We start from the raw sequence: 21,769 nt of genomic DNA, 5'->3' as shown, positions 1-21,769 counted from the left end.
ATGCTTTATATATGGCTATATCATTTCACTTACAAGTCGTAATGTGATGACATTCCATGATGGACGTTTTCAGTTAGGTGATGACTACCGGATGGGCCACTTGTAAAATTCATATCCGGCCGGTACCCCCTATTAAATAAATGAGCGTTAAAATTAATTCAATACGCCAAAAATATACATAATTAACACAAATGAAAATTGAAGTTTACCACTCTTCTTGTGAATTATGGAAAGCAGGGTATAAATTATTTCGCTGCTCATTCGCCGACGGTGATAAATTTAAATCAAGAAAAAATCTTTCATCCGGAACATGTCCGGCAAAAACTGATCCAGAATAACCACCCGATGACTGGGGGTTATCTCTACTACGCACAACCTCATTTTTTGGAACGTCTTCGACCTTCACGTACATCTCCAACATTGTGATTACAAGAAATTCCCGGCATTCGTCCGGAGTCCTCAGGAAATCACTCAAAGTGTCATCATCGTCGATGTTAAACTCTGAGTAAAAAGCAACCCCTTGCGGCGTAACGGAATACGGATATCTTCCGGTTACTTTGAGTATCACTGAACGTTTTCTCACACTCATTTTTTTGCATAACAACGATATCAATGTTTCGTACTCCATTGAAAGTGGCAATTTAACATTACACTTAGCAGGTAAACTGTAGCCCACAGAGTTATTCTCCATCACAACCTCACCCCCCAATATAATGATACTCTTATTCTACGTTCTTCAGACATAATGAAAAAATCCTGGAGAATTTAACAACAATAGAAACCAACAAGAGTTAATTTTTTTTTGAATGAAGTTGTGGCGATTCTACGATGTTTAAATAGGAAATGGCTAGCCGGAGAGGTTTTTTTTTGTATATAGCCCCACAAAAAGTGGCTTTATACGCTTTTGAATTATTGAACCCAGAAATTATTGGTGGGGTCCGGTAATAAGGGGTATAGCGCCATTAATAGTGGCGCTATGTAAGATGTGTCAGTTTTACTATATATAACGCCACAAAAAGTGGCGCTATACAGTAACGGTGCAGTTACCGTTACTGTATAGCGCCACTTTTTGTGGCGTTATATATAGTTTGGTAACTTTTTTTAACACTTATTTGCGTATTTTGAGTAAAAAAAACCACATTTTGGTTCCGGACTCGTGTAGTCATTACCTGTTTTATATATATATATATTATCCTCGAGCCTTGAGATTGAGATATTGTATAATACCAATTTACTTCAATTATAGGCTAATTTAATATATTATTGTTGGAGGACTATCGTTCTCCAGAAGAAAACTACAACATTGGAGGAGTCTAACTCGATCAAACGTGATGACAAAATAAAAAGTTACTGGCTTAATATTTTGTTAGTACACTCATTTCGATTGGATCAAAATACATCAGTGCATTATCAAATAATTCGTTTTAATATGTTCAATCCTTATTATGGGTTCAAGTATTTCCTTTAAATTTTCTTTTAAAAAAATTACTAAATATTTTCATTGGCTTGTATGACCTTACTGCCATGTTGGCATTAGAACACTTGTGGCACATGATTTCAAGGATTGAATTTACAAACGAATATGTGCTAATTAACATTTTAAGAATACAACAATCTTTTTTAAAAAATACAGGTAGATATATAATAAATTTCTAAAAGATTATTTATATATAATGTAACAAATTTAAGTGTAGTATAGTGATTGACATAATTTGAGAACTTTTATGTGAAAGTTTTTTCCTTTATTGAGTTAACCAAATAAGATCAATATCATAATTTTCAGAAATTTATATTTTTTTTTTACTTTTACTATATAACTTAATTATAACTTTTAATATAATAGTTATGTGATTTAAAAACTTTACTTATTCTAACGGGTACACGCGTACCCGAAAACTAGTATCATTTAAAAGCGAACATGGTTTGGCATCATTTTTTAAAATCAAAATCAATCAAAACAAGTGACAAGATGTACTTAATCTGATAAAATATGATACAATCCTTTGACTCCTAACTATTTTTTAAATCTTTGACTATTCCATAATTATACCAAAATTATAACCCAATGCCTTCTAAACGTATAACAATACACTAGAAACTTCTTAATACCAAGAAAAAAAAACTTTTAGAGCACTAAACAAACCGTTGACAGATTGATATTTTGACATTCCTCCTCTTAAATTAAATCAAACATAAAATAAATACCCAATAAAATAATTAAGATATACACAAGTTAACTTGAACACTAACGTTCAAGTTTGACTTTATTTGTTCACACATGCGTCGGTTTGCTAGATCAATTCAGGGGAAAGATTGCCTTTTTTTCTTCTTCTTACAATAAGAAATTTATTTTGTTTTAGTGTTCTGAAAAAATAAAAAAAGGAGGAATCATGAAACAAACAAACAAATAAAATCCATCCATAAATGCAAGCCTGAAATCCTGTGGTTTTCAATCCTTTGTGCCCCACCTCTCTCCCTGTTGTTTTTTCGCGTCTCTTTCTCTCTCTTCTTCCCATCAAAATAATTCATTTTTAGTTCCTTTTTTAATTTCTGAAAAGAAAAGTTCCTTTTTTTCTCCTTTTGGTTCCTTTTCTTTCCCCCACACAATAATATATACTATACATTTTCCTATATATATAAATATTTTCTCTCACTAGCCGAAACTTTTTATCTAAAAACCCTAATCTCCATTGGAATTTCTTCTTTCCTTTTTGCTTCAAACCACCTGCATTTGCTTTTCATTCGACGCCAAAATGTATGTACATATATATATACGCACCGTTTTTGTTATCTTTTCGTTTGTGTTCGTGGGAAAATGCCGCATCTTTTTATCTGTGTGATTTTCTTAAACCGCATTTTCGGAATTCGGAAATTCTATTTATTTGAATGTGTGTTTCTCGTTTATTTCAAATGTAGGGAATAGGAATGGGGATTTTTTCCTGTATGTTTATCTGCTGGTTAGGGTTTAGAAGAATTAGCATTTGTTTTTTTTACCGTCTTTGTATATATAGGAGGAAAATTTATGGTGCGTGTTGTTAATGTGTTTTTGTTGAGCTTTTAGTGAAGGAGTGAAAATTTAATTGATTGACAGGACAATGATGAGCAATGAAGAAGAGAAAAGGTGTCCTCTTTGTGCCGAAGAAATGGACTGGACCGATCAGCAATTTAAGCCTTGCAAATGTGGTTATCAGGTCTTTTTTTTTAATAAATATTTTCATGGGAATATTCCTCTTTTAAGTTCCTGTCGTTTGATAGATAATGCTACTTGGAATTGAACGTTAAATTAACCTTAGGAGCAGCTGAATTTCATCTTGGTACTTTTTTTTTCCATTGTTTTAATTCCAATTGCTATGATTTTTGACATTCAATTATGTTAGGCTTTGTGAAATTTTTTGCTGATAGTTTTTGACTCTGCTTTAGAAATTTGATGTTTGATGTATCTTAAAGAATTGTTGATAAAGGTTGGTTATGTACTTTTCAAGTGGTTCCCTCATTTCTTTCTTAGGGAGTACAACTTATTTGAATGGGTGAATTGGTTTAGTAGTCTTTCAAACTACTGCCTCAAATACTTTCACAATTTAGCTACTGACGAATTGATTTAGATGGGTTGATGGCCATTTACCGGACTGCCTTCAATCTTCATCATGAAGTTTCAGAAATAGATGTAGTAGCATACCATCAAAGACCTTATGATGTTATTTAGAAGCTTATGTTCATCCTCTTCTATGCTGCTTTTGAGTGAGTGGTACTTTTTTCATACTGCTTTCACAACACTTTCTATCTTTAGTCAAGTTACATAATCTTCAAAAGTTAATTTTGTGGGAAGTACTTCATGAAATTTTAAAGTTCTTATGATATTTCTGAACGGGGTAGTAGATCTGCTCTATTGTTGAGTAGTGGATTGGAAATTTACTTGTGTGATCTATTTTATGTACGCACTAGTGTATATCGTTTTTGCGCATTGATTCTCTCAAATTCTGATTGAGTAAAAGCTTAATGAAGGACATTTAGGTATATTGTAATTAAGATGGGCATACAGTTATTCCCTGCTGCGGAAGCAAACAATGCTTTCATATTTCAATATTAGTCCTGTATAAAAGTTTCAGCTAAGTAAGCAAGAGAACTTTTAATCATATGATAGTTAGCAGAGTTCATTTGTGAAGGGGCGGTACTTAATTTGTGCTTGAATCAGGTCTGCTAGTTGGTTTCAATTCTTCCAAATAGTTCTGGAGATGTCATCTTCTATATTCAAAGACATACTGGGAACTTAAATGAGACTACTTCTTCAACTTCTCTCGTGATATTGTTATTGATTAACTTCTTTTAGGAAGGAATACCAAATTTATAAAGTTACGTTTGTCAATTGATTTTGTTTTTCTTTGGGTTTTTAACCTCAATTCAATACAGGTATGTGTTTGGTGTTGGCATCACATAATGGACATAGCAGAGAAAGAGGCATCCGAGGGACGATGTCCTGCATGTCGAACTAAATATGAAAAGGATAAAGTTGTGGCAATGCAAGCAAATTTTGAAAGGTTATTACCCTGATTGACTAATTTACTTCTCAAAGTGTTGGAGACAGAATCTAACGGACAATTATAAAAACAGGGCAGAGAACAACAATTCAAATCGGAAAAGTAAACCACCAAAGGCAAAGCCAAAAGCTAACGAAGTCAGGAAGGATCTTACAAATGTTCGGGTCATTCAACGTAAAATGGCATATGTGACTGGGCTGCCTCTTAGTCTTGCAGATGAAGATGTATGTAGCTTTTATGTTATACATTTGCTACTTTTGAATATCACTTGTAGAATTCTCCTTTACCATTTGCTCGAAGAAGGTTTCATTATCTTTAATTCTCTAGTATTAAGCAATATTCTTATATTTTTTGGGCAGCTCTTACAGCGGAAGGAATATTTTGGGCAATATGGGAAAATTTCTAAAATTTCTCTTTCTCGGACGGCCGGTGGTTCAATCCAGCTATTAACCAATGATACCTGTAGTGTGTGAGTTTGACATATGTCTATCATCTTGGTTCTATGTTATTTGTATTATGACTGTTGGATTTGCTTGTGTTTATTTTTTATTTTATTTTTTTTGTTTGATGCAACTGCCCTTATTGTTTCAAGTTACATTAAAAAAAGAGCTAGTTTGTGACAACGGTGATGTTAGGTTTGTTGATTATTACTGGAACTACGACAAATGAAAAATTGAGGTTATCATATGAATATCTCTATTTTTATCTATGAAGGCGTCTAATGACTGAATTTCCTGTTACCTTATCCCCAAAAAGTTGTGATTTTACTGTTGAGTTTCTCCCAGGTAGAAGTATTATCACATTCACCTTTATCTGATACTTCTATCATTTTCAGTTAGAATGTTGCAGAACCGTACAATTTGAATTTAATGGTAGTTTCCTTCCTTCAAAATTTAGTAGTAGTAGAGAGGCTAAAATGTTGTACATGATAGATTGTAAGAGCTGTCAATACTTATAAAAAGAATTGATTGTGAGAGATATCAATAAAATATCTTGCAGCAGAAACTGCATGTGGGAGAAAATTGAAGGTTTGATTGGATGTCTGCCTGTAATGTGTCCAGTATTTATGGAAGTTTGCAAGTGTTGAATTGTAGGTGTTATTAGATGATGCTGAAATGACAAAATCCATATTCACTGGACTTTGCCTATTTGTAGAGTGTGCGTGATTTGCTGTCAAATTTTTTGTTTGATTGGGGCTTTCCCCATTTTCTTCAAAATTATTGTTTGCCTGTGTAATTGTTTTCTTTGTCATTTTCTTCCTTGTAGATATATTACGTACTCTAAAGAGGAAGATGCCATACAGTGTATTCAATTTGTACATGGTTTTGTCCTGGAAGGAAGGTATTTGAGGTAAGGGCCTAACACTTTCTCTTTGTCAAACATTATCATCATTTATAATTTAGTGACAAATGTGAAAATTGTAATTTAGAGAACCTCTAATTTGTTTTATAAAAGATAAATTGTTTAGTGTTGGAATGAAGATAGCCCAAATAGAGAGAACTAGATACAAAGGATTCATAATCCGCCTCCAATTGGTTTGGGTTGAGGCTTAGTTGATTTTTTGATTTTGATTTAGTGACAAAGTGAAATTGCCCTTGCAGAGCATCATTTGGGACTGCAAAATATTGTCATGCTTGGTTGAGAAACATGGTACTGAACATGGTGTTTTGTAATCTCTGCTCTTTCTGTTATAACCTTTGTAGAAGAATTTAAAAGCAACCAATTTAGTAGAAATGTTGACATGTGCTTCTTTTGTCCAGCCTTGCAGTAATCCTTCTTGTCTATATTTGCATAGCCTTGGCGCTGATGAAGATAGTTTTGGTAAAGATGAGGTAGCTGCAATTCATACAAGGTATTGGCCATGCAAATATTTACCCTGTGCATCTCCAGTTTGAGACATGCTATCTCTGTTAGGTTTCTGTGACTGATTGAAGTGCTTATGAATTATGATCCTCAAACTAAAGTTGACATAGAGCAGCATATAACTGGATCACGCATAATGAACTTTAACTAGCTCTATTTTTTTTTTCCTGAGTATGTTCTTCAGATGGGCTGAAGAATAGCACATAAAGAAACTATCGTGTCTCAGATTGGCAGTATGAAATTAATATGTCTAAATCCAATCATTTTCCTGCAAAAATTTCATTTGGAAACTCTGTTTCCTAGCTGTTGACTTTGACATTCTTTGACAAGATAGATACTCCTGTTTTATCTAAGTAGATATTATCTTGTACAACTACTACTTGCGGAAGATTATTCTAGACAATTGCAACTTCCTGAATGTTTATCATGGAGATAAATGAGGAAACTCAAGCAGCAAACAGCTACATCTAACTGGTTTATATTTGACCGCCTAGTCATAAAATGTTGCATCAATTTACCTTTATTGATCCGCATCCACTTGATTATTGCTTCAAGTGTTCTCCGTTTCTAGAGCTTTATTTTTTTGTCTTAATATGATTGAAGTATGTAAACCTGATTTGGCAAGTCATAGAGGCTCGAAACCATCATGTTCTTGATATTCTCTAGCTGTGGTTACAGGTTATCAAAAAATTCTCTAGCTATGGTTATTCAAATGTTACCAATTCGTCTTCCATAGAGAGAACTATCTTAATCTGGGGATATCATGTTAAGCTTGGTTGTACAGCTGTTTGTTAATTATGTGCATCTTGGTTCCAGCTCTAGAACAGAATTTTTTATTTGTGTTTATGCAATCTGATTTTTTTTTTATTCTGCTGTAGGTTTAGTTTGTTAATACAAGCACCTTAAGTTTTACCAAATATTCAGAACTTGTTACATGGCATTGAAGTTTCAGGTTAATGTCTACCAGTCAAACCTGCTAACATATAGTGACAGAAGTGGTGCTTCTTGGCTCTTGTTATGTGAATGAATCTACTATCTTCCTGTTAGAAATGATGAATTATGTTGCATCTTGGGGTGCATTTATGGAAAGATTTTACTGCTATGGAACAATAGTGAGGTGGCAGTTTGTATTTTTCTCATTTTTTCAGAATATATTACTCTCTCGTCTTGGAAAGTGACAAGTTCTCTTGCTAATTGGATGTTATAGTAAATGGAGATCTTGCATGACATCTCTGACTGAATCTCTTTATATGCTTCTTTTTGTTGGACCTCACAGGTTCTTTTACCGTTTCTGTTTATTGGCCTTTTACTTGCATAGATAAAGGGTCGATTATACACTGTCTTAATTGGTTGATAAATTTCTCTAAGAGTGTATGCTAACTGGCGGTTTTGCGCTTTGGCGTTTATTCAGAAGTAGGGTTCAACAAATTGTTGGTGCCACTAGTAGTGCAATGAAGCGCTCAGGAAATGTCTTACCACCTCCAATTGATGAATTGTCCAATACTAGCTTTACTTCTACAGAGAATTCTACCATCCGAAGTGCAGTAAGTGTAAAATCTTTAGTGTTTTATTATGCTTGTTGGTAGTATATTTCTGTAGCAAAGCATCTAAGGCAATCACTTCCCTAATTTTCAGTGCAGAAGATGCTATATTTTTTCTGTTGTAAGCTCTGATATTTTTGGAAGCTATCATTTCTTGATTTCTGGCTTGAACTGAAAACATTCTCACCACATCCTTTTTGTGATTTTAGGGTGTAACTAATGATACAGTGGATCACCGTAGCTATATGGCTCGTGTAGTCCCTTCTAGCGATAAGGATGGAGGTGCTGGTGAACCAAACGGAATGACAAGTTTTGTAGATGTTGGACTGTCTAATAGTTCTCGTGCAGAGAAAGATGGAAATAGCAGTGAGGATAGTAGAATTTTGGATTTGTGTTCCAATCTATCTTCCATACCAATTAACAAAGATAATCATGCTCAAGAAACATATTCTGATAGAGTTCTATTTGAAGTTCCGTCTCCTAACCAGCCTGTCAATCATTTGAGGGATCAAAACACTACAGAAATTTCAGATGAACCATTCAGGGAAGACTCCACATCTTTTGATGGTCAACGATCGAAGGATTTGAATAGTATTTGTCAAGAGCCATTTCTTATGTCATCCCGCTCTGCTAAATGTACAGAGGATTATGGTGGCAATTCGCTCTTGCATAGGGCATGTAGTTCGAGTATCAATGGCATGGAGCATAGATCATTACATAACCAAGCAGAAGAAACTTTGCCGCCACTTTCATGTGTAAATTCCACACTAAATGATGGATTACATGACCTGAAATTTCAAAGTTCCGTGAAGTCTGATACAATTTATAGAGGTTCTAACTCATTCTCCAATGAAGAAATAGTGGAGCACTTACGAAGGACTGAAAATGGTAGCTTGAATAATTTTGATGAAAGTTCTGCATTCAATCCCGTGAAGAACAGTATAATTTCAAACATTTTAGCTATGGACTTTGGTTCATGTGAAAATTCCCTGACTTCGCGTCACAGTTTAACTGGCTTGTGTAATGAACCTAATGGGCAGCGTGGTTCCTGGAATTCTTTGCACAGTGGTCAAGGGTTCTCATTTATGAAGCAAGATGGGTTTTCAAGTCAAAGGGCTGATTTGGATTCTTCTAGTAATATCAGTCTGATGTCAAATCAGTCATCCATCCTTCATGACTTCAGAGAAAGGAAAGAGCAGCATATGCATGAGTCTCAGTATCAGAGTAAGTGTTAACAGAATTTTTTCTTTATTTGATGCCTAAAGTAGTTGATTTTTGCTGCCTACGTTTGTCATTCATGGGTCTGTCTTCCTTTTCCTTTCAAGTGCAATCTCCTATGTTGTACTATTGTATGATGTCTTTTCCTGTATCCACTAGACAACATTTTATTTAACGGCGATGGAAATGGGGCTGCAGAGGCTGTGGACCTGCTAGCAGGGTAAGGGAGTGACTTGCAGAGCTGTAGAATAATGGTTTTTGCTACAGCTGTAGAGCGGGACTGAGTTTTTTTTTAATAAAAAATTATAGTCAGATTTAGTCTGAATATAATGTGTTGTATCAAACAGTCACCTATAAAGAAAGAGGGGGCCTATATCTGACCTCTTTGATACAATACAGGAGAGACATGAGCCATGGTTCCTTTTGGGTGACAAAATTGTTAGGCAACTTATAGCTGGGCCAAAAGGAAATGTTTTGGCGGTAAATTTTGAACCAAGGCTCACAGTTGTACGGCTATTCTCAGGCTGTCTCTTCTCAAGTCCTTCCTCATGCGCTACTGTTGCTTACTAAATCTCCATCATCTACCTTTGTTGGTTGCTTCTCTATCTTCAAGCATATTATACCACTATAGACCATAAAATTCCTTCCCCCCTGCCAATTCTCTAGATTGAGCCAAAAGGATTCAAGTTTAATTCAGAGAAACAAAGAAACAAAGGTGGTGCCTTTACTTCTTCTTTGGCAGAGTTAAGTGTACAATACAATAAAAAAGATGCCAAGGGGCAGGGGCAGGGGCAGGGTGGGCTAGTTGTCTGGTGAGGAATACATGGGTGGGGGTGTGAGATCTTTTATCGGGACAGAGTTGAACAGCCCAGAAGTGGCAGTTTGGGTGGGGGTGGGAGGTGGGGGACCAAATGCTCTGGCACATCTCAATTCCCGTCCATCATCACAGTTATTGTAAACCAGGGTTAAACTAGTTTCTAAACTTAGTGCTGCTTGCGCATCATTCTTCTTGCATTAAAATTTAATTTGCTTTGGTATGTTTTCTGACAAGCATTTCACCTAATACTTGATTGCCACTTTATAATTCAACTAGTTAAAACTGTTGACAGCACTAGCAGGAATATTAAAAAGTTCTAGCTCTGCTTGGTATTGATCTCTAGGGAGGAAATGGTTTGTTAGGCCGCAAAATGTGCTCCAAGAAGGAATTACATAGGACTTTATATGTGCATGTGCGTTTTCATGAGTTAATTGAGTTTTGTGATGGAACCTCCTAATTTCCTGTACCATGTTACTGCTAAGCATTTTAATATGAAAGCATTATATCATTAAGTTTTGGGCCCATTTAATTTCAAACTGAATCTTTCGAACTGTCTTAGCAGTCTCAAGACCAAAAGGTCTGGCTCCACCCGGGTTCTCAATACCCTCAAGGGACCTACCTCCTGGTTTTCCGTTGTCTGATGAAATTGGAGGATTCCCTCATACTCTCTCTGGTAATTCTCTCCTGTCCTGTTGGATATTTTAATGGCAAGCTTTTTCTGTTTCAAAAAAAATTTGACAATAGGTTTTTACAGTTACTTCTATCTATGCAGGAAGTCAATTAGTAAATAGTTCATCAAATTTGATTCACCCCCCATCAACGAGAAGCACTAGAACTGCAGGTGAGGCTGATTTTGTTGACCCTGCCATACTAAGTTGTGGTAAAGGCAAGCCAACAAATGGTTTAAGTATCTCAGGCCTGGAAGTTGGGTCTCAGAGGAGAGCTTTGGAAGATGAGGCAAGGCTCTGGCTTCTGATGCAACAAAATTATGCTGATCAAGAAGGGAAATTCTCACGTGTTCTTGCTTCACAAACTCCATCTGCACATCTGGAGCAGAGGTTTCACGGTGCAGATGAGTATGCTGGCCTAAATGACTTACGTGGCTTTTCATCAAGGATGGTGGATCAGCGGCAAAACCTTGATCAATCTCTGTACGCACACTTATCCCAGCAGAAGCTTGCGAATGGCCACAGTTCTAATGGCTACCATCATAACGTTTTGGATGAGTTCCAATGTAGAAATGAAGTTGGCAGGATGGCGGAACTTCAGAGAAATGACAGATTAGGTCTCAACGGATACTATGCTGGGAATGGAAATCTTACATTCCAGGGGTCCAGGTCCGGCGATGTATTTGCCAGGGTGTTTGGGATGTAACTGTCTGTCACTATGCAAAACGAAACTGTCTTAATTACGTTATTGCTATGTAGTGTGCGGAAAAGTATAAATATGTTACTAATTACTTACTACATTTGACCTTGGCTGTTTTTGGGTTCTAATCGGGTGGTAGGATGGTGCAAATCCTCCAGGTCAACGACTCCTTACTCCCGTTCTTCAAACTTCATAATTTTTATAAAGAAATCTCCGACCAAGGATAAGAATAAAAGCTTATATTAAGTGAGTCCTTGGTTCGGGCAGAAAAAGCAGCATTACTCAATTATCAAACTAGTTGTAATGTTTTCTTATCCATGAATATGTCGCCAGGGCATTCTCTACTTCTAATAAGCCATGAATTAGAACAGAATAATTCTCAACATTCTATAGTCTTTGTCCCTACATTTCCTTTCTCCACATTGTTGGACAAACTTGTTCGTTTTGGGTTCGTATGATGCACATTTTCCTAATTCATTTGGACCTAAATGTAGTTTGCTACATCTATGACTGATTACGATTGGTGCATAAATTTAACTGCACGTGGTAGACAGAATTTCCAGGTGCCGAAATGCTCTAACTCCGGAGTAACATATCAGGCTTTTCACTTTTAGATTGTGCCAGAAATATTTACATTTAGTAGCCGAAAAAGTGTATAAAACTTGTATAATTTTTGTATTAGGTCCTATGATAATTAGGCATTTATCAAAGCCAATTCACGAACTAACAAAATTGCATTAACAAATCTGTAACATGCTTACCTTAGTTTCTAGTAAGAAAATGGAGTAGGTTGGCATCCATAACTTGTACTATATGTAACAAAAATAAATGGATATTTAAATTTTTATTAAAACGATAAAAATGGAATGGTAATTATGTTTTAAAAGATTAAAGATATAAAAAAGATCATTGAAATCTACAAATTCTTCAAAATTTCATAACTTTTTTTTTTTTTTTTTGCTTTCATCCTATAGTCTAGATAGATAGTTTCCGAACCAATTCCTCATCTTAGAATTGAATTTACTTGTCACTTGACCTTGTAAAAGTAAAACAGAATTATTAGTAAAAATAGCACGGGTTAGCCAGTTTTCGAACTGGTAATTGAAAAATAGCCAGCATTTGCAAAGTCATTGAAAATAGCCACTATTTTGCTGCAACACGGAAAGTTCCAGCATAATATACTGGAGGTTGATGCACATAGGTATGAACTTCCAGCATAATATGCTGAAACTCCAACACACAAAAAGTTCCAGCACAATATATTGAAGATTTGAGCATCTGTGTATGAACTTCCAGCATATTATGCTGGAAAATTTTCCGGATTTTGAACAGTGTTTTCGTTTAGATTTATCCTTATATGAAAAGTGACTAAATTTCGATTACTTTTGAAACTGTGACTATTTTTCAATTACCACTTATAATCTGGCTATTTTGAATTTTACCCGAATTATTGTTACTCATTTAAATTAATCATGACAAGAAGTACAAAAGAAGTTCAATAATACGGTTTTGGACGTCTAAAACGAAAAACAGGAAGAGAAAACTACTATTTGCTCCAATTAGTTCAATCTTTAAATTTAATATATATCTAACTTCATTAATTATTGCCTAACTCCAATAGATAGCCGAACCACCATGCTTAGGATTAGGGATAGTTTGTACCTAGTAATACTTATTAAGGCGCAAATATTTCATTACTTTGCAATTAGGTAGTGCTAATGAAATACTCCAACTGCTTTAATTTATCTGTCTTATATCACTACTAGAAATTGGCCTATTGCAACATTATTTGGCTTGCTTACATGGCTTCTATTTGGCTAGCTCTTGTAGTAGTTGCAATGCTTGCTTATTTTCTTCAAGAATTAATGAGGAAGAAGAAGAAACTTCCTCCAGGACCAAGAGGACTTCCACTTATTGGGAATCTTCACCTAGATTTTTATAAAATAGCCAAGGAATATGGTCCCATAATGTCCATGCGATTTGGTCTTGTTCCTGTCGTTGTTGCTTCCTTTCCTTATGCTGCAGAACAATTCTTGAAAAACCATGATCTTGTTTTTGCTAGTAGACCTTACAGTGAAGTTTCTCAATACATTTTCTATAATCAGAGAAATCTTGTCTCTAGCAAGTACGGACCTTATTGGCGAAATATGCGTAAATTGTGCACTCTACAATTGCTTAGCAATGTCAAGATCCATTCTTTTCAGCCTATGAGGAAACAACAAGTTGGAACTCTTGTGAATTTCCTCAAACAGGCGGCTGCTTCTGATGGCGATGTTGTCGTGAATCTTAGTGATAAAATTGGATCTCTTAGCACAAACATGGCGTGCATGATGTTATTTGGGAAGAAGTACATGGACGAGGATCTTGGCGAGAAGGGTTTCAAGGCTCTGGTTCAAGAGACTGCGTATAATAGCGATGCCAAAACTTGGTGATTACATTCCTTTTCTTCGTGTGCTTGATCTCCAACGATTGACTCGTCGTATGAAAGAATTAGCTAAGCTTTTTGATGAATTTTTGGAGAGAGTTATCGACGAACATGTTCATCAATCCACTAATGAGCATAAGCAAGCTAAAGATATTGTTGATACACTGATGAGCATTATGCACTCTGGAGAAGCTGAGTTTGATCGTCGCCATGTCAAAGCAATTTTGCTGGTAATGTTCACTCTAAATGCCCTTTCTTTGTCTGTCTGAAGTTAGGGTTAGTTTCACGTATAGTCACCACTGGATAATATATATTTTTGTTTCATAAGAAAATCATTAAATTTTACCCATCGTAACAAAAATACTTTTGTTCTATAAATTAATTGGACATTAATTACGTACCTACTATAACAATAAAGTCATAAAGCTTTAGATACTAGGTTTGTGTTTAATACTACGTTGGTAAAGCTTATATATCACTTTATTTTATAGCGGGTAAGTTTAGATCCTCTAATGTGACAAAATAGATTCAGTCTTTTTAGGTAACTCAAATTCCTCATCGTCTGAACGTAAAAGTATTCTGAAATATTACAATAAGTTGCAAAAGTGGTAGTTTAAGCTTAGTTGATTAAACAATATTCTTCCCCAAGTCTTTCATGATTTCTGTTGCGGAAGCCAAATGTATATACTGTGAATGAGTCACAATTACTATACCAAAAATTATGGCAGCCATCAAATAATAAATAAGACAATAAAACAACAATAAAAGGAACACCAGAATTTACAAGGTTTGGCCAATTTTGCCTACTTCCTCGGACACAACCAATATTTTATTCCACTCCAAAAATACAAGTGAAATAATACTAAAGAGAGAAGATACAAATGCCTTAAACAGATGAGAAGGCAAATGAGAGGTGTGTTTCAATCCTAAACATTAGGCCTTCTTTTATAGGGGAAAAATCCCCCCCAAACTTAACTCCCAACCAATGTGGGACTTTGGCATTTTGCCAAACTTCAACAAATCTCCACCTTGGCAAAATTCCACATTTTCAATTCTCTCTCAATAACAAATTTTGGTTGTGTCTTCATCTTCAATCTTCAGTGTTCAACAATGTTGATCAAATCCAAACAATGTTGAAACTTGACCGCAGTCACCACCTTTGTCAGCATATCAGCAGGATTCTCTGTAGTATGAATTTTCTTCACCGTGACTCCACCTTCTTCTATGATTTCTCGTACGAAATGATACCGAACATCAATGTGCTTCGTCCTTGCATGATAAACTTGGTTCTTCGCTAATTGAATAGCACTTTGACTATCACAAAAAATTGTGATACCTTTTTGTTCAACACCAAGCTCCTTTAGCAATCCTTGAAGCCAAATTGCCTCTTTCACAGCCTCTGTAATAGCCATGTACTCTGCCTCTGTTGTAGACAAAGCAACTGTTGACTGCAAAGTAGACTTCCAACTAACTGGTGCCTTTGCAAAAGTAAACACATAACCAGTAGTTGATCTTCGTTTGTCCAGATCACCCGCAAAATCTGAGTCACAATATCCAACTACAGACTGATTGTCTTCCTGCTCAAAAACTAACCCGACATCTACAGTATTATGAATATACCGTAGAATCCACTTCACAGCTTGCCAATGCTCCTTCCCTGGATTGTGCATATATCTGCTAATAACTCCAACAGCTTGTGAAATGTCAGGCCTTGTGCAAACCATTGCATACATCAAGCTACCAACAACATTTGCGTATGGTACCTTTGACATATACTCTCGTTCAGCTTCATCCATTGGCGACATAGTAGTACTTAGCTTAAAATGGGAAGCAAGTGGAGTACTAACTGGCTTAGTCTTGTCATCTATGCCAAAACGTTGAAGTACTCTCTTCAAATATTCCTTTTGAGATAAACAGAGTTTCTTTGAACGTCTATCTCTAATTATCTCCATGCCAAGAATTTTCTTTGCCTCACCCAAATCCTTCATCTCGAACTCCTTCTTCAGTTGAATCTTCAACTTATCAATTTCTTCCGAATTCTTGGAAGCTATCAACATATCATCAACATATAGGAGAAGATATACAAAGGAACCATCTTTAAGCTTGTGCAAATACACACAATGATCGTATTTGCTTCTCTTGTACCCTTGCCGCAACATAAACTCGTCAAATCGCTTGTACCATTGTCTAGAAGATTGTTTCAATCCGTACAATGATTTTTCAAGTTTGCACACCATATTTTCTTTTCCAGCAACTTTGAATCCTTTCTGGCTGAGTCATGTAGATTTCCTACTCTAAGTTTCCATGTAAAAATGCAGTTTTTACATCCATCTGAACTAGTTCCAAATCCAACTGTGCTACCAAAGCCAATATAATTCTAATGGAGGAATGTTTTACAACTGGAGAAAACACTTCATTGTAATCAATTCCCTCCTTTTGAGCATATCCTTTGGCCACCAATCTTACTTTGTAGCGAACATCTTTTTGGTTAGGAAATCCTTCTTTCTTTGCAAATACCCATTTGCACCCAATTGCTTTTTTTCCCTTCGGGAGATTGGCCAATCTCCATGTATGATTCTGATGAAGGGATTGTATTTCATCATTCATGGCAATCCTTCACTTATCTTCTTCTGAACTTTGGACTGCATCTTTATAAGTGGTAGGAACATCATCAGCTACAATTGAGGCGACATAAGCAACCGTCTCTATAAGACGAACAGGTTTTGGTATTGTCCCTTTTGGCCTGCTAGTTGCAATTGATTCAAGTTGTTGTTGAGGTTCTTGAGTTGGAATCTCCCTCTCTACTGGATCTTTTTCCATAGGATAATCTTCATTTGTTTCCTCCTCTGCTTCTTGTGTAGGAAAAATAAATTTTCCCTCAAACTCCACCTGCTTAGAAGCACCCTCATTTTGTTTGGTATCTTCTGTTACCTTATTTACCATAGCAGATTCATCAAAGGTAACATCACTGCTGAATATTACTTTCTTTGTCATAGGACACCATAAGCGATATCCTTTGACTCAAGAAGTAATCCCCATAAAAATAGCCTTCTTTGCCCTTGGATCCAATTTTGACTCTGTATATAATAATATGCAGTTGAGCCAAATACGTGCAAAGAGTCATAATCTACAACAGGCTTTCCATACCATTTTTCAAATGACATCTTGCCATCAATAGCAACAGATGGTAAGCGATTAATGAGGTGACATGCATATGTAACTGCCTCAGCCCAAAATTCTTTTCCCAAGCCGACATTGGACAACATACACCGTACCTTCTCCAGCAAGGTCCGGTTTATACGTTTTGCCACTCCATTCTGTTGTGGTGTATGCCTGACAGTGAAGTGCCGGACGATGCCATCTTTTTCACAGACCTTATTGAAATGATCATTTTTGTATTCACCTCTATTGTCTGTGCGAATACACTTGATCCTCCTGCCTGTTTGATTCTCCACCATCGTCTTCCTTTGAGAAAAATTCCCAATACTTCATCTTTGCTCTACATTGTATACACCCACACTCTTCGGGAAAAATCATCAATAAATGTTACAAAATAGTGCTTCCCACCCAATGAAGGTGTTTTGGAAGGACCCCAAACATCAGAGTGTACATAATCCAAAATGCCTTTAGTATTATAGATCGTTGTACCAAATTTAACCCTTGTCTGTTTCCCTTTGATACAATGCTCGCAAAACTCCAAGTTGCAAGCCTTTACTCCTTTTAACAATCCTTGATCTGATAGAGTTTTCAAGGGTTTTCCTCCAGCATGTCCTAAGCGCATGTGCCATAGCCTAGTTGCTTCTGCCTCTTTGTCGTCACTGGATGTCACTGTCGGTGTCCCAATAACTGTACTGCCACTATAGCGGTACATATTATTGTTCTTCCGATTAGCCTTCATTACCACTAGTGCACCGGAGCATACTCTCATCACTCCATTTTCTGCAATGATTTTGAACCCTTTTGATTCTAGGGCTCCCACAAAGATGAGATTCTTCTTCAAATTCGGTACATATCGAACATCTGTTAATGTTCTGATCATTCCATCATGGTTCCTTAATCGTATTAAACCAATGACATATGAGGTAAGAGGGCTGTTATCCGCTGTGTGGATGACTCCATATTCTCCTTCTTGAAAATCCACGAACCAATCCTTGTTGGGACACATATGATAGCTACAAGCCGAGTTCATCAACCATATGTCTGATGATGTTGATGGCTCTGTTGTAACTAATGAGAAGTCCGAATCATCACAATCAACTACATTTGAATCCATAATGGCCTTTCCATTGTTATGTTTGGCCTTCAACTTCGGACAGTCTTTCTTCCAGTGTCCCTTTTCTCGACAAAAGGCACATTCATCTTTGCTGGGTCTAGATCTTGACTTGGATCTTCCCTTCTTTGTCCTCATTTGATTTTGAGGACGACCCCTCACAACCAGTGCTTCTCCTTCTCCGCCCTTTTGTTTTTCTCCCTTTCTTTGTTCATAGCTGTACAAAGCCGAACAAACTTCTTTGAGAGAAATTTCGTCATTCCCATGAAGTAGAGTAGTTTCAAGGTGCTCGTACTCATCAGGAAGTGACCCCAATAACATCAAGGCCAAGTCACCATCATCAAAAGTTGCATCCATATTTTGCAAATTTGTAACCAACTTATTGAAACCGATGATATGTTCGTTCATTATGGTACCAGGAACATAGGTGAAGCGAAACAGTCTCTTCTTCATGTACAATTTATTTTGACTGTTTTTCTTCAAAAATTTATCCTCCAGTGCTTTCCATAATTTACTTGCAGAAGTTTCCTTTGTGTATGGATATTTCTGCTCTCTAGCAAGGTAGGATCGAATGGTACCGCAAGCAACACGATTGATAATTCTCCAATCTTCTTCTACAATAACATCTGGTCTTTTTTCTTCAATGGCAAGATCTAGCCCTTGTTGAAAAAGGACATCTAGAACCTCGCCTTGCCACATCCCAAAATGTCCTGATCCGTCAAAAATTTCTACCGCAAATTTCGCATTTGACACAATTCTTGTCATAAGCGAAGATGCCAATGATGACGTATTGTTGACACTTGATGTAGATTCTTCTTGTTTATTGTCTCCCATCTTTGACACGAATATTATTTAATAGCTGACGACACAAATCAAGATTATTTCCTTTCTGGTGTGGAAGATCAGACTAAGCTGCAACCACAGAGCATACTAAGACAGAACCTTGACACAGTACCAAGATAAATCTTTTCTGATGTGATAGATCAGACTATGCTGCAACCACAGAGCATACTTAGACAGTACCTTGGTTCTGATACCAATTGTTGCGGAAGCCAAATGTATATAGTGTGAATGAGTCACAACTACTATACCAAAAATTATGGCAGCCGCCAAATAATAAATAAGACAATAAAGCAACAATAAAAGGAACACCAGAATTTACGAGGTTCGGCCAATTTTGCCTACTTCCTCGGATACAACCAATATTTTATTCCACTCCAAAAATACAAGTGAAATAATACTAAAGAGAGAAGATACAAATGCCTTAAGAAGATAAGAAGGCAAATGAACGGTGTGTTTAAATCCTAAACATTAGGCCTTCTTTTATAGGGAGAAATTCTTCCCAAATTAAGTCTCCCACCGATGTGGGAGTTTGCCATTTTCAACAATTTCAAGTGACTGATTTTATTTTTTTCTATGACTTCACTAATTTAGGTTAGAAAATTAAATATAGTTTTGTCTATGTAATAATGATATTGATATTTGGTAAATGTTGTATACTGAAAATCTTTACATGACTGACCAGACATAACTTTCTAAATTTTCGATACTATATTGAAATAGTCGTAGATAATTTTTATATTGTAACATGCAATATCTTTTTTGCTTCTTCTCTTGGACTCTATACTGGCAGTGCTGGTTGAGTTTATAGCTAAAGAATAATGATATAAATGTAGGACTTGCTGATGGCTTCTATGGATACTTCATCAACAACGGTTGAATGGATTTTTTCAGAACTCTCAAGGAACCCCGATGTAATGAAATAACTCCGGAATGAGTTGGAACAAGTTGTTGGTAAAAACAGAATGGTAGAAGAATCAGATTTAGAAAATTTTGAGTACTTAGATATGGTTATAAAAGAAGGTTTTAGGCTCCATCCAGTAGTAACACTATTAATTCCTCACGAGTCCATTGAAGATTGCACGGTTGATGGTTTTCATATACGTAAAGGATCTCGATTTTTGGTCAATGTTTGGGCAATTGGAAGAGATCCAGATGTTTGGCCTGAGCCAGAAAAGTTCGAACTAGAGAGATTTTTGGGACCCAACATTGATGTCAAAGGGCACAGTTTTCAACTTTTACCATTTGGCTTTGGTAGAAAAAGTTTCCCTAGTTTGCAGCTTGGCCTCACTATTGTCCGATTGTTGGTAGCACAATTGGTTCACTGCTTTGATTGGGAGTTACCAAATAATATGTTGTCAAAAGATCTTGACATGAATGAGAAATTTGGTTAGTTACTACGAGAGTTCAACATATAATGACCATTCCAACATATCGTTTGCATGTATAGTAGATTAAAATCTCAATAATATGTAGTTCAAGATTAGTTGCACTTTCTTAATTTGGCCTGAATAATTATACGAGGGAAAGGCAAAAAAGAGGGGGATTTTGTCTTATGTTCATGATTTTAGATGTATTCTTCTAAATATAGAACCAAACGTTTTTGAAAAATTACCATTAAACGTTAATTATAACTTGTAAATAAAGCAAGACATAACAACGTCACAAGTACTTTGGTTCCTATTTTGATGGATCAACATATTTTGTGTTTTCTTTTTATTTTTATCTTCGATCAATTTTTTAATTAAATGGGAACTTGGTCAGTAGCAGGCCAGAATTAATGGTAACGTTATTAATAAGGGATATGTATCCTTGTTATTTGATTCCTTTTAATGGACATGTGTTATATATATATATATATACATATATATACGCTCTGCGCACTATTCCTACTAGTTTACTATGGAACCAATTGTCAAGAATAGTTTTCTCTAGAAATATAAATGTTATGTTATCGGATGGCCAACTGTACACCTTCACTAATATCAGAAGCTATATATGTCTAATAAAACAATAAAAGAAACCTCATGTCTAAGCATCATAGGAAATGCAATCAAAATTAGCAAGACTCCTTAGACGCCCCATTTCCTCTCTTTTTATAGAAAATATTATTATATTATACTGCATTAAAACTATAAATTATTACACAGCTTGGTCTTTCTGGATATATAATCTCTTTACGTTAATTAACATAATGAGATGTGTTTGCCAATACCTCATGCAACATTAATTAACATGCAAGCGTGAATCAAGTGATAGTAGTAAGTGTTACCATTGTTAGACATGAAATGCTAAACTTAAAATTGGACCAATCTCCCATCTACGCAATTTAAAAGAAAATAGTTCAATTATTTTATTCACTAGGAAATTCGTCCGCGATGTGCGGGGTTTTTAAAAAGTAAGTGAATTTACGGAATGACTATTATTTTTGTGAATTTAGTCTAAACAGACGAGATGGAAAGTTTCATATATATGCATACAAAAGACTTGAATTCTATGAATTGATTAAATAACAAATAGTATTGATTTTTCTTTAGAATTAGAGCAGTTCACATTGATATTAGACAATCCATATTTTAACATATAATCTTAGAAGTAATTAATTCTCGCTATATAATTTATACTTAATATATTTGTATGTATATTAAAACTTGATTTGTTTCCATTTAGATTAAATTTCTTGTTTTTTCTAAAAAAATTCAAAAATAAACTAAATCACCATGAATAAACATGAAATAGCAAGAAAAAATGTACCTTCTCTTTCACTCAAAAATTACTAAAATGTCTTTATCCATAATGTGGAATAAATTCCACCATTAAAAATTACTACTCCGCTTTGTTACCTGATGATGGAAATCACCATAATATACAAAAGGAAATGTAAATCTTATC

General features: G+C 35.5%; 3 protein-coding genes across 8 annotated transcripts; all 3 read left to right on the top strand.

The window, feature by feature from the left end:
• The first annotated feature begins 2,613 nt into the window (after positions 1-2,613).
• On the top strand, positions 2,614-11,442 carry LOC104238274 (uncharacterized). Of its 6 annotated transcripts, none has more exons than XM_070174593.1 (13): positions 2,614-2,755; positions 3,092-3,191; positions 4,408-4,535; positions 4,609-4,759; positions 4,895-5,004; positions 5,802-5,885; positions 6,137-6,185; positions 6,296-6,387; positions 7,810-7,942; positions 8,149-9,163; positions 10,534-10,647; positions 10,729-10,815; positions 10,891-11,442. In XM_070174593.1, coding segments are annotated over exons 1-13 (2,523 nt in total). In that variant the 5' UTR covers positions 2,614-2,753; the 3' UTR covers positions 11,349-11,442. The 6 variants fall into 6 exon arrangements, with proteins under 6 accessions (XP_070030694.1, XP_009790895.1, XP_070030695.1 ...); XM_070174594.1 differs by having other exon boundaries at positions 2,615-2,755; positions 10,747-10,815; XM_009792593.2 differs by having other exon boundaries at positions 10,729-11,442.
• Positions 11,443-13,141: 1,699 nt separating this feature from the next.
• LOC104238273 (cytochrome P450 71AU50-like) lies at positions 13,142-20,392 on the top strand. Its single transcript, XM_009792592.2, has 2 exons — positions 13,142-13,997; positions 19,714-20,392. Exon 1 carries the CDS (start codon positions 13,145-13,147, stop codon positions 13,772-13,774), a length of 630 nt encoding a protein of 209 aa, XP_009790894.1. The 5' UTR covers positions 13,142-13,144; the 3' UTR covers positions 13,775-13,997; positions 19,714-20,392.
• LOC138869174 (cytochrome P450 71AU50-like) lies at positions 19,843-20,271 on the top strand. The gene has a single exon (XM_070146771.1). It carries the CDS (start codon positions 19,843-19,845, stop codon positions 20,269-20,271), a length of 429 nt encoding a protein of 142 aa, XP_070002872.1.
• Positions 20,393-21,769: the final 1,377 nt, after the last annotated feature.

This window comes from Nicotiana sylvestris, chromosome 5, assembly GCF_000393655.2.
Source record: "Nicotiana sylvestris chromosome 5, ASM39365v2, whole genome shotgun sequence".
NCBI lineage: Eukaryota > Viridiplantae > Streptophyta > Magnoliopsida > Solanales > Solanaceae > Nicotiana > Nicotiana sylvestris.
The sequence above is the reverse complement of the archived record's forward strand: the minus strand, read 5'-3'. Positions and strand labels throughout refer to the sequence as shown.